Source organism: Ambystoma mexicanum, chromosome 11 (genome assembly GCF_040938575.1).
Source record: "Ambystoma mexicanum isolate Mex_15411 chromosome 11, UKY_AmexF1_1, whole genome shotgun sequence".
NCBI lineage: Eukaryota > Metazoa > Chordata > Amphibia > Caudata > Ambystomatidae > Ambystoma > Ambystoma mexicanum.
Genome location: NC_090934.1, coordinates 1,255,972,059 through 1,255,988,897, shown reverse-complemented (window position 1 = coordinate 1,255,988,897; position 16,839 = coordinate 1,255,972,059). Strand labels below are relative to the sequence as shown.

The following is a 16,839-nucleotide window of genomic DNA, read 5'->3' as shown; positions in this document are numbered from 1 at the left end:
TTTTTCCGCCGGGGATTTCACGGGGGTCTTAACTATGGGCTGGAAAGAGGATTCCCTCTGCGGTGGCAGGGATACTCTGGGCCCAGAGGCCGTTTCCACTGGCGTAGTCTCAGCCAGCTTCGCCAGGGTCGCAGCGACCACTTTGATAGAGGCCTTTGCTGGCTGGATCAAAGCCCTCACCACCTCAGGTGCGTCCTGGGCCTTCGCCTTGGGGTGAGGGTCAGCGCCTCGCTCCCCCTTCGAGATCGACTGGGTCCGCTCCAGCGGCTTACCCGGGTTCTCGGACTTCCTCTTCCCCGAACCAGAGTGCTGGCTCGTGGTCGAACGTGCCGGGGAAATAGCGCCTTGCCTGGCAGCCGAAGAGCCCGACCTTTCGGCGCTCCTGGTGCCTGCGGACTCGCGGTGCTTGGCCTTCTGTTGGGCCCCTGTCGCCAGGGCGCCCTCACAGGACTTAGAAGCCCGCTCAGACTTTTTCTTCGCATTCTCACCTGCTGTGCCCTTCTCCAGCCAGGCGGCAAGTCTGGAACGACGATCTTGTTTGGTCAGTTCCGAAAGGTCCTTGCAGAACACACAGTCCTTCTCCACGTGCGTCTTGTCCTCATGAAGGCAGTAGAGACATCGCAAATGCTCGTCCTCCTTGAAAACGTTTTGCAATCCGCATCCAGGGCATCACCTGAACAGCTTGGATCCGGGCATCAAGCTTCCTTTGTCCTGGGCCATGTCCGTTGAGGTAGGCCGCAGATCTTCTGGAATCCTCCAAGAAGTGTAAACTCAACGAAAACTTCACCCTTGAGGGGCGTAGAAGAATTCCGAAACGGGTCCCCGTTGTCGGAAGTAGAAACGGTGGAGCTTGAGGCTCCATTAAACTGAGAAAATTAGAAAATCTCCTGAAAAAGCGTGAACACGCAGTAAAAAACTCGAGAGCTAAAGCACGAGGACTCCCAACACTTGAGCGTGCGGTAAAAATCTGAGGATGGCTGCCAGAGGCGGGGCTTAGGGAGAGGGCAGTCATTGGCTGGGGGCAGTATGACCCAGAGATCAGTGATTGGTTACTACTAAGAAAGACGGATCAGAAACGAAACTGATAATGATTTTTTCTTTACCAAGGATTCCCAGCCTGACGACGGGGAATGTTCATGAGCATGTGAGTCCATGCCAGACCCCATGCTGGAGAACAGTGAGACTTGCTAACAGAGATCAACTCTCCATACCTAGTTTCAAACTTTCTACCATTGGAGGTAATGGTTCCTGGTGAAAGTGGCCAAACTATGGAATACTTTGCCTCCCAGTCTAAGAACAGACCAATCCTACCACAAGTTTAGCTCCAACCCCATCATATGGCTGAAATCCAACAATCAGCATTAACAACCATCACCAAGGTCACAGTTAGAACTGATCAGCCACTGTCATGGTACTCACCATACATCCACTTCACGTCTGACAGTATCTCTGTAATTAGCCCTTGTATTAGATTTTATTCTGTATGTAATGCCCTTGGGAACTGCCTGCACACTCTCCTGCTGCCTACTATGCCTGTAAATGGACCCTCTCTGTATTTATACCCTTGTAATTTTTCTGCCTGCATGTAATCTGTATATATTCTTGTATAACTAAGGATTGCATATACTTGTAAATGCTGCGCCCTGTTACCTCTGGGTATGATGCGCATTATAAATTATAAAACAAACTAAACAAACATTGTTTAAAACCCAGCACATGTCTGCATACACATATAAGGTGTGCATCCATAATTCAGTACCTCGCTCATTTAATTTTCTCTTTTCCTCAACAGCCTTCTGCTCTGCCATCAGCCCACAGTGGGCTTTCACAGAGACCCCTACTTGCTCCACTCCTCAGCAGGTAAGATTATCTAGCATGGACAGACGCATAATGTGGCCAGTGCCTCGGGTATTGCCGAGCTGCACTTTAGGGCATAAACCCTGTGCCTCTTTCAGTAAAGTCCAACCTCTGGCTCAGATGAATTTATATATATGGGGGGTGGGTTTATGGAAAGAACTAATATAGCAGAGTTAAGGGGGGGCTGCTGGGGGTCTCCCCCCTGCATATATATGCGGCAAAATCGGTACAACGTCCTTTCATCGCGGGATGTTTTTTCGCTGTTGTTTTTACTGCAAATTTTTTATCGAAAAAACCCATCAAATTTTTTGGGGAGGGTTAAAAAATAATATAAATGGGATGTGGGTTTTTGGTAATAGATATAATAGATATAAACTGAAAGGAAATGGGGGGTTGGGGTGGGGACCCCCCCAAAAAAAAGTTTTCTGCTTGCACATCCGTCCATCCACCCATTAGCGTGTCTGCTCATGTATCCATCCATCTATCCATCCATCTATCTATCCATCCATCTGCCAGTCCACCCATCAATGAGCCCATCTGCTTATCCATCCATCATCCTTCCATCCTCCTGCCCATCCACTCAGGCACACCCACCCACATATGCATTAGATTACGCATCTGCCCATCATTCTTGCATGCATCCACCTGCATATTCACCCACCGATCTGCCTACTTTTACTTCCATCACCCATTTGCCTCCCTACCCATACATCTGCCTTCCCACCCATCACTTAGCCATCCATCCATCCAACCATCTGCCTGTGAACCCACCAGCCACCCATCGCCAGTCCATCAATTCAGCCATCCATAACATCTGTCCATCCAGCCATCTATCCATTCCACCTGTCAATACACTCAGCCATCCATCCATCCATCCATCTGGCTGTGAATCCACCAGCCATCCATCTGCCTGTCAATCCAGAACATCCATCCATCTAGCCAGCCATCTACCTATCCACCTGTCTGTCCACCCATCCATTCACTCAGCCATCCATCTGTCTGCCCACCCAACCATCTGCCTGTCTGTCCGTCCAGCCTACCACCCACCTATCCATCAATCTCCCTCTCTGCCCATCCATGTATCCATCTATCCATCTATCCACCTATCTCCCCATGAATATGTCCATCCTTCTGCCTATCCATCCCGTCGATCCATCCATCTGCTCAGCCAACCATCTGTCTTCCTTCCTATCCACATATCCATCAAATCACACATCTATCCATCCATCCTTCTGCCCATCCTTCCATCTATCTATCTGCCTATGCACCCACCCATTTGCCTGTGTTTACACCCATCTGCCTGCTTTCCCCCCATCCATCTACATTGCTTATCTCTCCAACCATCGAATCATCCATCCACCTGCCCAGGCCTCCATCTCTCGATCCATCTGCCGATGCAATCATCCACTCACCCATTTGTCTGTCAGCTGGCCAATCCATCCTTCGTCTGACCACTACCCACCTACCTATCCATCCACTCAGTGACCCGTCCACACACCTACCCACAAATCCATCCGTCCATTAGCTTGTTTGCCCATCCATCCATCTGTTTGCCCATTCATCTACTTGCTCATCAATCCATCTGGCTGTCTGCCCATCAATCCGCCCATTCATCCTTCCATCCACCTGCCCATTTATCCAGCCATTCCTCTACTCTTTTAATATTTCAGCCCCCCTATCCTTCTGTCCGTACTCCATCCATCAATCTATCCACCCCTTCCTCCCTCTCTCCCTCCCTCCCTCCCTCCATCCATCTGCCTGTCTGTACATTTATACATGCAGTCACTCAGCATCCGGCCCACCCAACTGCCTGCCCATCCCTCCCTCTGCCACCCCATTAATTATCCACCCATCTGTCTGCCCACCCATCCAACCAGTTACCCATCCATCTATTTATCCACCTGTCTGCCCATCCATACACCCACCTACCCACACATCCATCAATATATCCATCAGAAATCAATTCATCCATGCATTAATTGATTGATCCATCAATCCACCCACCTATTCATCCAACCACCAATTTGCTTGCCTATCTATCCACCTATCAGCCTTGCCATCCTTCCATCCAAATTCCCACCATCTGCCAACCTGCCTACCTGCCCATTCAACCATCTGCCTGTCCATCCATAGATCCATCTATCTATCTATCTATCTTCCTGACTAGCCTTCCTCCCATCCATCCATCCATCCAACGGCCTATCTGTCCTTCCACCTGTCCATCAATCCATCTGCCAACCCGTCCATGCATGCATGCATGCATGCATGCATGCATCAATCATCTACTGCCTTTCCTACACCTACATATATCTATCAATCCATCTGTCTGCCTGCTCATTCAACCATCTGCCTGCTAATCCTCCATTCATGCATCCATCTGTCTGTCTGTCTGTCTGTCCATCATCCATCTGCCCATCCATCCATTGATCCATCTGCCCCTTTAGCCATCTGCCTGTATAGCCTTCTGCTTGCCCATCCATTCATTGAGCCATTAGCATGCTCATCCCCTATCTGCTTGCTCATCTATCAACCTATCTGGTTTTCTACTCATTTATCAGCCCATCCATCCACCTTTCCATCCACCCAGCCATCAAATTACACATCCATGCATATGTCCATCCACCTGCCTTTGCACGCATCAATCTGTCTACTTTTCTATTCATCATCAAATGCCTACCGATCAAGTCATATATCTGCATTCCCCATCCATCCATCCATCCATCCATCCATCCATCCATCCATCCACTGTGGAGGGGCGGAGGGGTCGGAAATGCGAGACGGACACAAAGGTAACATTTTCTCAAGGTTTGCCATTTATTAAATGAAACAGGGGAGGATAAAACACCTATCTTTCCCTATCCTAACAAGGATGTCCCTGCCTAGCAAACTAAAACTAAAGAAAAGCTACCTAGTGTCCAAAAAGTCTCTGACCCTCACACTAAGACGCACAACAAAATTATACAAGGAATGTATGGCTATCTTAAGTTCAACAACACAATTTGTCTCTTGCAGACTTAAAGGTTTTTGAAAGCACTCCTTGTCACCAAGGTTAGGCTCCCTTCCCCTAGATTAATTCAGGAATACTTTGAGCAAAGTTCTGTTCAATACAAAAAAGTCTCTTCCACCCACTGTGTCTTTCCTCTTGATACCACAAATGTCTTGTCCACAAATGTTTGTTCACAAATCAAGACCAATGTTGTTCTTCACAGTATTCTTTTGGAAAGGCAGATAGCTTTCTTTCAAAACACTAGTTCAAAAAAACCAAAGCAATAGTTATTTTCAATTGTCCAACAATTACTAGCATCTCACACTTTCTTCTTCAAATGAAATACCTTTGTCAGGATAGCACAGCAACTACTTTTGGTGATGCCACAGCTTGCCAAACAAACGAGAAGGTTAATACATTCTTTCCACCACATCTTTTTGCCACAAACATATTTCTTCAAATCATCTTCTTCTTTCCCGGTATACTCGCCTGCCAGGATTAACTACTATGACCCCTTTCCTGTTGTACTCTCCTGCCAGGAAGAAAACTCCTACAACTACAATAAAACTTGGTAGCAATATTGATTCCAAGATTCTCCACACCAATATCTCTTGGAAGGAGGGCTGAACAATAACTGCCTTTTTTTTATAGTCTCTTGACTCTTGGTAATGTGTGCTCCAGTTTTCCCCAAACTGGAAATTCAATATAGAAGAATTGTTTTCAGATTGTCTATTAACTTCTTCTTGGAAGCCCCTTCACTGTTGGCAGTGTGGGTTACAAGTTTCCCCAGTTGACATCTCAAAAAGGGAGAGTTGCAGCCTTGTCACCTCTGTATGGTTTCACAGTCTCTTGGTTGTTGTCATTGCGGGATAAAAGCTTTCCCAAATTGATATCTCCTAGACAGGGATTTATGCCCTAGTTGTTTTAGTATTGTTTTCTCACAGCCTCTTGGCTGTTGGCAATGCTGGTTATAAGCTTTCCCCAATTGTAGTCCCATATAAGGGGACTTAGTCCCATATAAAGGGGGCTTACGCTCTTGCCACTTCTGCCCTGCTTCTTTAGTTGTTCGGTATTCAGTTATATGGTTACTGTCTTGTTTCTGTAATTGCCTGGTATTCAAAATCACGCACTTGCCACATCTGCTTTGCTTCTTTAGTTGTTCAGTATTCAAAGTTATATGGTTTCTGCTTTGTTTCTGTAATTGCTTGGTATTCAAAATCATGCAATTTTAACAATTGTCTTATTCGGAGTGCTCCGGGGTTAGCGTTAGCATCTGGTCAACCCTCCGGCTTTCCTCAGCATCTACTCTTCGTGGTCGGCTGTTGTGGTGGACCTCCAGCATCCTGCCCACTCTCTCTCTCCAGCCTCTGCATACCTCCAGTGGGCTGTGTGTCTCTCCTGTGGAGCTCTGACAGCTCTGTTGGTTTTCTGCAGCTTCTTGCTCACCGATGCTGTGTGCTGAATTGGGAGCACATCCCCATATCAGTTGGGCTTCTTCTCCACATGCTGGGTCCCGCAGTGCATACTCTGCAATGCTGTGTCATGATGCCTACCCCCGGGGACCAAGACCAAGTCCAGCAACCCCGGAAGCAGGCAGCAAGTTATTCCAAGCAAGCCCAACAACCCCTGCTAGGGGCTATTTGGGTGCAGTCCTGGCGTCTATGGCGCCAGACTCATATGGAGAGTCAGTCCTGGCGCCATAGGCGCCAGGCTCATAGATTAAAACGTACCTGATGCAGACCATGCTGCAAACTTACCTGAGCTCCAAGCCAAAAGAGACCTGGAAGGGATTACTTTACCTAGGGACTATTTTTTACTCGGGTGGGGCTGGGGAGGAATACTTACCTGGGACTACTTTGGTGGCTATTTAAACCACACCCAAAGAGCAGCACACGCTTCGCGTTATTCTGCATCCAGCAGCGTAACGCTCACCGTGCCTGCAAGTCTGCATCCAGCCTTCTGCCACGCCCTCCTCGAGTCTGGAGCTCCTAGAAAAAGGGAGAAAGAAGGAGAAGGGGTTAGAACAAGAGCAATACCTTTGATCCTTACCTGAATTCCCGATCCATCGCGCCTTCTAGCTGGAAGAAAGAAGTTATTTTATGCACGTCGCCTCGCCTGCTGCAGCGCCGCGCTGAACTCACCGGCCTTCGCAGCATCTTCACATTCCACCGCATCCTTCTGCATGTTCCCGCCACACTCTGGTACCTAAGGGGAAGACAAGAACAGCAAGGTGAGCCAAGGGAATACACAGAGGCAATATTAGTTACCCCCCATAGACTTACCTGATTTTACCACCGGGGGTACTATTCCTCTTCACGGGTCGGCGCAGCTTCCACTGCATCCTCGCCGAACCCCGGCCCCTAGGGGGAAACAAAAGGACAGCAAGGTGAAACAAAGGGAAAACAAGGGGAAACCTCCTCACCACAATAGACTTACCTGATTTTACCGCCGAAGGCATTATTCCCCGAGACTTCATACTTTCTCTCAGCGCCTAAATAACGGAGAAAGCAACAGTTTACATATTGACATTATTTTATCGAACTGTGTTGTATGATACAAATCCATACCTGAATATTACCGGTTGCCACGAGGAACTCTTCGCTAGGGTCAAGCTGCAACCTGCAAGGAATCGGACAAGAGTGAAAGTCAGACATTTGAACTCTTACGAACTACATACTTACGGCGCCTTGCCGGGAATCTCAGAGTCAATATTGTTCTGGAACTCACCAATTCCTTCGAGCCAGTGAAGCAACTGGTTATCTACGCGCCCCTGCGCTCAATGCAGGATGGAGAGCTCATCTTTCCAAACCATCAGAAGAATATTCCTATGGGCCAAGCAAACGAAGCTAGGTGGGCCAGTCCAGTCCGTCATCTCGGCGCTACATGTCACATTGGTGGAGACCGCAGCTGTCCAGTTCAGATCGACACCCCTGTGGGAGCCAGGTGAGCATAACATGCTGTTCGCGTTCACTCTTCGCGATGGCTTCCACTGGCGTTCATCTGTCTGTGGCTGTTCCTACACCTCGGACAGCCTCAGCTTCAGCAACGCCTTCCATACTGCTTTCTACATCTCCTTCACCTCCTTCCTCCAGCTGTATCTCATTTCGGGATTTAAATGTCCCGCTCAGGTGCCCTGGTCTGTAACAACTAGACTGCATCTTTTGGTTAATGGCATTCTTAATCATCACTGCCTCTGAGCCCTTCCTCTTCGTCCCAGTACCATAAGCATTATGGGTACTGAAGTCCATAATAGTACTGATCTTTATATTCTCAGTTAGGGGTGACTGCTTTATATACTGAGAGTTATCAGGGTGAGGGAAGGTTGTGAGAAGGGTTTGTGATTCAGCATTGGAGTGAGGAGTTCTACCCAAGGCAGAGTGATGACAATTAAAAGATTTCACATTTAATTCTTGAACCTCTGAGGCACAAACCTTTGTCTGTCTAGATGATTTCCCATGACAGATTATTTGAGTTGTTATTTGGGAGGGACTTGTACATTGATAACATGCCATTAGGTATCTGGGAATGGCATGACTCTCATCCTCAGAAGATGATGAATACTGCATCTCTCCTAGCAGAGTCACCACTTCCCCCTGATAACCATCTCCTCTCATGTGATCCTGATTCCACCCCCAGGGTTAGGATCCGATAGTGGCTGCCTTTCCCTGGCCACTTTAGGCCGGGGTTGGTGATGACTCTGCAGGATTCATCACCCACACACACCCATCCATCCGCCCAGTCATCCTTTTACCTGTCTCACCACCCAGGCATCAATCTGTACATGTATACATTTGCCATGCATCCTCCCATCCACCTGCCCATTCGTCTATCCATCCCGGGTTGGTCTGTCTGTCTGTCTGTCTGTCTGTCTGTCTGTCTGTCCGTCCGTCCATCTGCCACCTGCAACCCTGCTATCCACACATACATTCATTCATCCATCCATCCATTCATCCATCCATCCACCTAATGCTCACACATCCATCTACCCAATTGCACATTCATCCACCCAGTCACCCATCCACACACCTATCCACCAATTTATCCTTCCATAGTCCTATCTGCCTATCCATCTGCTCACCCATCTGCCTGCATTTACGTCCATCTATCCATCCATCCACTCATACGTGTCTGCCCATTCATCCACATACCCAGCCACCCACCTGCCCTTTTGTCCATCAATCCCTCCACCGCATTCAACTGTTAGCCTGCCTTTCTATCATCCACCTGCTTATCCATCCATCCACCTACCTAATCACGCACTCACCCAGCCAGCCAGCCAGCCATCCATCCATCCATCCATCCATCCATCTGCCTGTCTGCCCAACCATCCATTGAAGCACCCATCCACCCCACGGCCTGCCTATGCGTTGGTCAGCCTGCCCATTCATTCACCCATCTGCCTTCCCATCCTTCCCCCTGTCTGCCCACCCATCCAAACCTGCAGGCATCGGGCGATGAAACATAAACACTGGAGTACAACAAAGAGAAAGGACAGACATGCATCCATCTGCCTGTATCTGTCCATCACTCTACCTTCCTATTTGCCCATATGTCGATCTGTGTGTCTTTCCTTTCCTTTTCTTTTCGTTTCCTTTGCCTTTCCTTTCCCGGGACTTTCCTGGGGCTTGCCTTTCCTTTCCTGGGACTTGCCTTTCCTTTCCTGGCACTTTCCTTTCCCCGGAGTTTCTTGGGATTTTCCATTCCTGGGACTTTCCTTTCCTGGGACTTGACTTTCCTTTCCTTTCCTGGGACTTGACTTTCCTTTCATTTCCTTTCCTTTCCTGGGGCTTGACTTTCATTTCCTTTCCTGGGAATTGACTTCCCTTTCCTGGGACTTCCTTTTCTGGGACTTTCCTTTCCTGGGGCTTGACTTTCCTTTCCTTTGGCTTGACTTTCCTTTCCTTTCCTGGGACTTGACTTTCCTTTCCTTTCCTTTCCTGGGACTTGACTTTCCTTTCCTTTCCTTTCCTGGGGCTTGACTTTCCTTTCCTGGGGCTTGACTTTCCTTTCCTTTCCTGGGGCTTGACTTTCCTTTCCTTTCCTTTCCTGGGGCTTCCTTTTATGGGACTTCCCTTTCATGGGACTTCCTTTTCTGGGACTTTCCTTTCCTTGGGCTTAACTTTCCTTTCCTGGGGCTTGACTTTCCTTTTCTGGGACTTCCTTTTCTGGGACTTTCCTTTCCTTTCCTGGGGCTTGACTTTCCTTTCCTTTCCTGGGGCTTGACTTTCCTTTCCTTTCCTGGGGCTTGACTTTCCTTTCCTGGGGCTTGACTTTCCTTTCCTGGGGCTTGACTTTCCTGGGGCTTCCTTTTCTGGGACTTTCCTTTCCTGGGGCTTCCTTTTCTGGGACTTTCCTTTCCTGGGGCTTGACTTTCCTTTTCTGGGACTTCCTTTTCTGGGACTTTCCTTTCCTTTCCTGGGGCTTGACTTTCCTTTCCTTTCCTGGGGCTTGACTTTCCTTTCCTGGGGCTTGACTTTCCTTTCCTTTCCTGGGGCTTCCTTTCCTGGGGCTTCCTTTCCTGGGGCTTCCTTTTCTGGGACTTTCCTTTCCTGGGGCTTCCTTTTCTGGGACTTTCCTTTCCTGGGGCTTGACTTTCCTTTCCTTTCCTGGGGCTTGACTTCCCTTTCCTGGGACTTTCCATACCGTTACTGCCATTGGCGTACTCTTTTGCTGGTCACTTTGAGGCTTGCGTCATCTTGCGCTGTTGCTGATGGCATTAACCTCTGTTCCTGACATTACCTTTGGTAATTGAAGGTGTCCCTTCTGTTACTGGTCATGTAGAAATTGCTTAAGCTTTGCAGTGGACCTAATTGCAAGTTAAGTGGTATGGAGGGGTCGGGGGTGGCGTGGCAGTAAAATGGAAATAATGCAAACACTGTCACTTTCCCTGCACAGAGTTTGCAGGTGAAGTAAAAGATTTACATCCAACGTATAGTTGGAGGTGCGTCCTCCACTTAACCTTCAAATATCTGTGCATTTACAATGGCAGAAAAACCACTCGCAGTAAACTTGCAGAACTCCCTATGGAACCTAGGGACTCTAAAAATGTTGCTTTAGTCCACCTTACCCCTCGTAATCCGGCGATAAATGCCAGCGGTGCAACTGGCAGAAATGGTTAGCAAGCTTACTGGTAATTTGGCAGAAAAATTGCAACATTACCATCAAACTCGAAAAAGCAGCCCATTGTTCCTATGGAAATAAGAGTGAAAAATAATAGTTATGACATCATTTTTAGAGGAAAAGACAAGGACTCGGTATAAAAAAAAATAAACCTGGAAAAATGTAAGTCAAGAAGTTCGGGTGAAGCTCATAGAGGTTCATGCTTGACTAAAGAAAGTGCGTTCTTGAACCCGCACACACTTCACCACAATGACAAAACAAATCACACATAGCCTCACCCAACAGCATATGGGGGCTACCAACCGAAAAACACACCTACGCTCAGTGAACGGTGTCAACCGAACTGAATCTGCCAACAGCACATCACAACTGTCTTGCTCTTTCTCCCTCTTAGTCCTACTAACTTCCCCCCACCCCTTGCTTTACAGATCCACCGGAGCACCAAGAAACGACTCAGGTGGCAACAATACGCAGTATAAGGGCCTTCACTAAAACATTGTTCACTGATCCTTCTTTTGTTCCTCTTTTCCCACTGCAGATCTTTTCCCAGACATCATCGCAGCCAGTGTACTGCAAGGACTCTTCACACAGGCAGCCAGTAGTTGCCCGCACGTGGCACCCAAGGTGCCTCCACTGCATCAAAATGCTGGGCCGTGATGGAAAAGCAGTGTGTTCCAACCCGCTGGAAGAGGAGTCCACGCAAGTATGAGGTAAAGGCTGATGAGCTCTGCTGAGAAGATCTGCCATCCAGCTCTTGAATATGGAAGAGTCGCTGGATCAGTGTCTACCAGCCAGAAAGAGTTGAAGCAGTATCGCCACTGTTTGTATCCCGTTACAACGGTACAGAAGCCATGAAAGTACTTTGGTCTCAACTAGTCATTCGAACGAAGCACTGATCCTAGGCAGGGCCAGTCTGAGCTTCCAAAACCCACTGGATTTATCTTGGGTCGGTGGTAGCAGAGTGTGTTGAATCCTATTTTGGAGCGAGACTAATGATCTTGCCAAGGACGGTCACCGGAGGAGAATGAAAAAGCATTTGTTTCCAAGTTGACCCACTTGAGTTTGCATTGGCAGCCTGCAAATGCTTGCTCCATACTGGCCATTTGGATCTTGGTGGGACTTGCAGACCTTTTTTGAGATACGATATCCTCCAGGAGATGCGCCACCATGAATATTTAGACCAGGTCTGCCCTTGTACGAACGTCAAAATACACACTTGCTGAAATTTGACATTGGCACAGTCTCCTACGGGCCAACCAACAAATACTTAAGGAAAAGGATATCCCAATGCAAACCAGAGGATGTTCTGGAAATTCATTGTGTGCTTCACATCAGAGGCCAGCCTAAGTACCGCCTCTCAAGTCCACACCTGAGCCGCCTAAGAGGACTGCGGAAAGTGGTTCCTTTTGGTTCCTGCCAGGCGAATGCTTTGCTTAATGTAATATTGTTACTCAGACACAGGTTCCCTTCTAATGAGAAGTATGTATCAGCAGAAGGGGCCTCAGGCAGGACAACCAAAGACAATATTGGGGATCCTCTGTGTTTTGCCCCCTTTTTGGTTATTTTTTAACTTGCCCCACACTACAGTGTCGCCCGCCAAGCCTCTGCGAAATGCCCACAAGGGTTTCTGAATATGGTATGCTTTTGTGTGATTGTGTTGCCCTATTTTCAGGTGGTCCCCGCATACGACCATCTGCATGGGATCACGGAAAAAGAACAGCAGGTGCCTTAGAACTGGGCAGTACCTGGGTTTTACTGCCATGGAGAGTTTTATTTAAAAGTGTGGAATGATTTGTGAAAAAGTGTTAAAAAAAAAGATTTTTTTAAAAGCCTTTCTGCATCTCGCCTCTTTTTTTTTTTTTGCATTTGTGCCCCTTGCTTGATTTTAGGACACACATGTTTATTGCAGTTGACATGAATACAAGTTTCTAGACAACATAATAGTCATGGCCTTTTTATATGCATTTTCGAGACATTCGCGATTTGTCAACTAGTGCCAGCCTTTGCCGTAGGACTGCTATCATTTGCCTTGGAATTGACATCATATGACCGGCATAGCTTTCACATACCAGCTGGTGCCTTCAAATGCCCAGCTACTCACACCACTTACAAATATTGCCCTCAAAGGTACTCGTACCATTTCCAAGGATGCCCATGGGATTGCGTTCTCACCGGAAATGTCTCGGGAGGATAGCTCAGCGGCAACGTGCTCGCCTTGGAAGCAAGACGACACAGAGCAACACAGGTTCAATCCCCGGGTCCACGCTTAGAAACCTCTGGGTATTAAGCGCGTTATAAATGGCCTATCATATAAAATAGGCTTCAAATATTTGGATGATCCCATCATTGGTCAGGTATTCTGGAGCTAGGATAACATAGACAATGCTTTCACGTCTGAAATCTATCACCACACTTTATACTGTGCACACCCTGCTTTCCTTCTCCCTCAGAGCGCATCCACGCTCCAGGATCCTGTTCTCTTTGCGTGCAGAAGAATATGAACAGAATGTTTAAAATGTGGTACTGCATCCAGTTAATCTCTGCAGTCATCTACGGCCTATGTCACAATAGCAGGCAAGACCATGCCACCAATCAGCCAACACTTAAGGGATGACAGTGTGCTTATTCAGTTACATTTTGAGGTAAAGTTTCAGATCCAAACACAATGGTGTTGAAGGATTCTATCCGGTGCTTTGGGTAATCATTCAAGTAGAAAGACTGACACTACGGGTGACAATGTGCAAGTGGCCAAGAACGCCTTCTGTAACTATGTCATAAACTCAAGCGCCTAGTTACCTCAGGGTTACGTGCGCGATACAAATAAACTAAACTAAACAGAAGTCAATCTTCAGAGCAAAGTGATAAAAAGCCACAGTGATGTTGAGATGGTGATGGGGTGTGCTTTGGAGAGGGTGACGTTGAAGGGACTAAGGTGCTGGGGTTCGAAGTAAGCAGAGGCTGTTCTCTGCTTGGGTGAGATTAGGGTGCTGTGGTGAGGGTCGTGTGGTAAGGTTCTAGAGTGAGGTGGGGTTAGCAATGTGCTGGGGTAGGTTGGGTAGGTCAGGTGCTTGAGTTAAAGAGTGAGGCAGTGACTTGGTGATACTGTCTGCGTTGCAGGGGTACTGTCATGAGGTGAGCTTGGGTGGGTGTGGTGAAGTTACAAAGGTGGGTTGGTTCTGGTGAAGTTGTGTAGGTGAGATGCGGCAGTGAGTTTGGGAGTGCGAGATGTTGGCTAGGTGATGTGATGGGTGTGAGTGGTGTGAGGTGCTTGCTAGCATGAAATAGTTATGTTGTGGAGGGTGAGGTGCTAGGGTGAAGTTGTGCGAGGTCGTGTGTCTTGAAGGGGAGGTTCTGTATTCGGGTAACAATGGGATAATGAGGTGCTAGAATGTTAGTTGAATGAGGTGCTGAAATTGGATATGCAGGGTGAGGTGGTGGATGGTTGGGGTGCTGGGGTGATGTGTGTGAGGTGAGATACTTTTTCAAGGTTGGATGGGGAGGTGCAGGGTTAGGTTGGGCTAATTAGGTTGTACTCGGGGGTCCTCCAATCACACCATAAAACACATACTTGCAAAAGGAGCACACACCGGGCAAGAGGCAATGCTGTTTATTACAGTCGGGCAAGCGCAAATCAAACAGAACAGTGAAATGGATCTGATTGATAAGAGCGGGCATCTGAATGCACTGCGGACCACATTTTGACAGAGGACTTCTCTCACCACTTCTAATGGACAGAAGACCAATCTATGGGCTAGGCTAACATTATGATTGTAGTGCATTGACGAGGTTGGATTGGTAAGGGTTGGACGAGGGAGGTGTTGTGATACTATTGGTAGCATGGTGTAGAGGAGATGCTGTAACTGAATTTCTTTTGTGAGTTTGTAGGGGACAGGTTGGTGGTTTGAGGTACTTAAAGTAAGTTTGGGCGGTGTGTGGAGGGGCGAATCTGTCAGGGAGGTAGTGCTAATGTTATGTTGGGCAGCTGGGGTGAGGTTGGGTGGGTCAGTGTAATGGGTGCAGTTGGGTGGGAGACTGAGATAGGGGGATGGGTGTGTGGGGTAAAGTTAGGTGGGCTAAATGCTGAAATAATGTTGGATGCATCATTGCGTTCTTCTACATGTCCACTGCATGCATCCTCAGTCTTGCCCCTTCACAGGGGCGTCAGTCTTCCAAACAGGTGCACCCTTATTCATTCATTTTGACATTTGTATGATATGATGATATGATAGTTTATTTATATAGCACCTATACACAATTTGTTTCAAAGCGCTTCAAGGCAAGGGAGGGAACAAGGGAAAATACAATGACATTCTTACAGGCCATGAACAGTAACGATGTGAAATTAACTATCGTACTCGACCTGACGACATTTCAAATAGTGCAAGAGCTAAGACATAGATAAAGAAGGGAGGAGGAGAGTGGGAAGGAAATGGAAACATACAGGCGCCTTTCACCATAATTATGGTCCCAACTCGCTGTTGGTTGAAAGCCCTCAGAGAAATGGTCTCCCACGCAGTGTGCAACACCCTTTCTGGCCATTACTTAAACGTAGCCATTGATGGGAACCCCGCCATCCACGCTAAACTACCAAACTCTTCTGCCCCAATACCGACAGTCCCCCCCCACCTCCTGGTGCTACTGACACACACACTCTTCAGTTCCTTCTCTGCAATTTCCCATCCCGAGTTCTCAAGGCTTCTCTCTAATAGGCGTCCCTCAGCCTCCCCGGGAGACCCCTGCCCCCCGGCCCTCCTCAAAAATATCCTCTCCTCCACCTGTGCAGTCTCCCTCGCAAGATTTATAATCAACCACTCACTAACAGCTGGGATCTTCCCACCAGCATAAAAAACCTCATGCGTCAAACCACTACTAAAAACAAAAGCCCTCTCTTGGACCCCTCCTCCCCTTCAATTACTGCCCCATCCATGGCGTAACAGGGGCCCGCGACCACATGTTCTGGGAGGGGGCCCCACTTGGAGTAAAAAAATAAATAAAAAAAAATTTTTTTTTTCTTTTTTTTTAATTTCTTTTTGAGTTCACTCTGCATTTATAAAGAAATTATTTCTGTAACAGAAATTATTTCTTTATGAAGACAGAGTGAATACAAAAATAAATTTTCTTTTTGAAGTCCGGGAGCTATGACATGAAAACCCTGGGCTGGGGGCCGCCATGTCATGGGTGAGGGAAGCCCTATGACTTAAATAGTTTATTTATGAAGTCCCTCTGCCTTCATAAAGACATTATTTCCGTTATGGTTCAGTCCTTAACCGAAATAATTTCTTTATGAAGTCAGAGTGACTTCAAAAAGAAACAATTTATTTTTGAAGTATTATGACTCCCCTCAACCCCATTACGTGCGCAAGTGTATGGTGAAAGTGTGCACACAAATGTACGGGTGGCGGCCTGGGTGTGCCTGTATGGTGAAGGGGTGCACACTTAAATGTATGGATGCCTGTGCGTGCTTGAGTATATATGGTGAATGGTGTGTGCTTGTGTTCAGGGGTGCAGCAAAACCTACATTTCAGGGGGGCTAACCCTTCAAATGTTTGGAGAGGCACTAACTTCTCATGTGGTGGAGAGGAGTAAACCTATTTGTGTGGGGGCATATAACTTCTTCATGCATTTTAATGAGACTATTCTAGTGCAGCTTCAATATTACAAGCAGTTAACTCTCTCCTTTAAGTCTGAAAGCACCCACTTATGGACTGCTGTGAGAATGACTGGTCTCCTGTTCCCTCTCTACCCTTCCAATCACTCCCCTGGCATGCAAGTACTAAACCCACATCATAATTTCAATTGCTTAAAAAATTTGCATTTGAATGCATGTACTAACAGTGAAATGCTGTACATTAGTAATTGCTAGGTTCTGCCAGTCT

At 47.4% G+C, this 16,839-nt stretch overlaps 1 protein-coding gene across 2 annotated transcripts in view; it reads left to right on the top strand.

The window, feature by feature from the left end:
* SNX22 (sorting nexin 22) overlaps nucleotides 1–12,795 on the top strand; it is a 215,519-nt gene extending 202,724 nt beyond the window's left edge. For both annotated transcript variants that reach the window (XM_069624695.1, XM_069624694.1), the window contains exons 6-7: nucleotides 1,793–1,860; nucleotides 11,502–12,795. In XM_069624695.1, coding sequence (XP_069480796.1) covers nucleotides 1,793–1,860; nucleotides 11,502–11,620 — 187 coding nt within the window. In that variant the 3' untranslated portion in view covers nucleotides 11,621–12,795. The remainder of the gene's footprint in view (nucleotides 1–1,792; nucleotides 1,861–11,501) is intronic.
* Nucleotides 12,796–16,839: the final 4,044 nt, after the last annotated feature.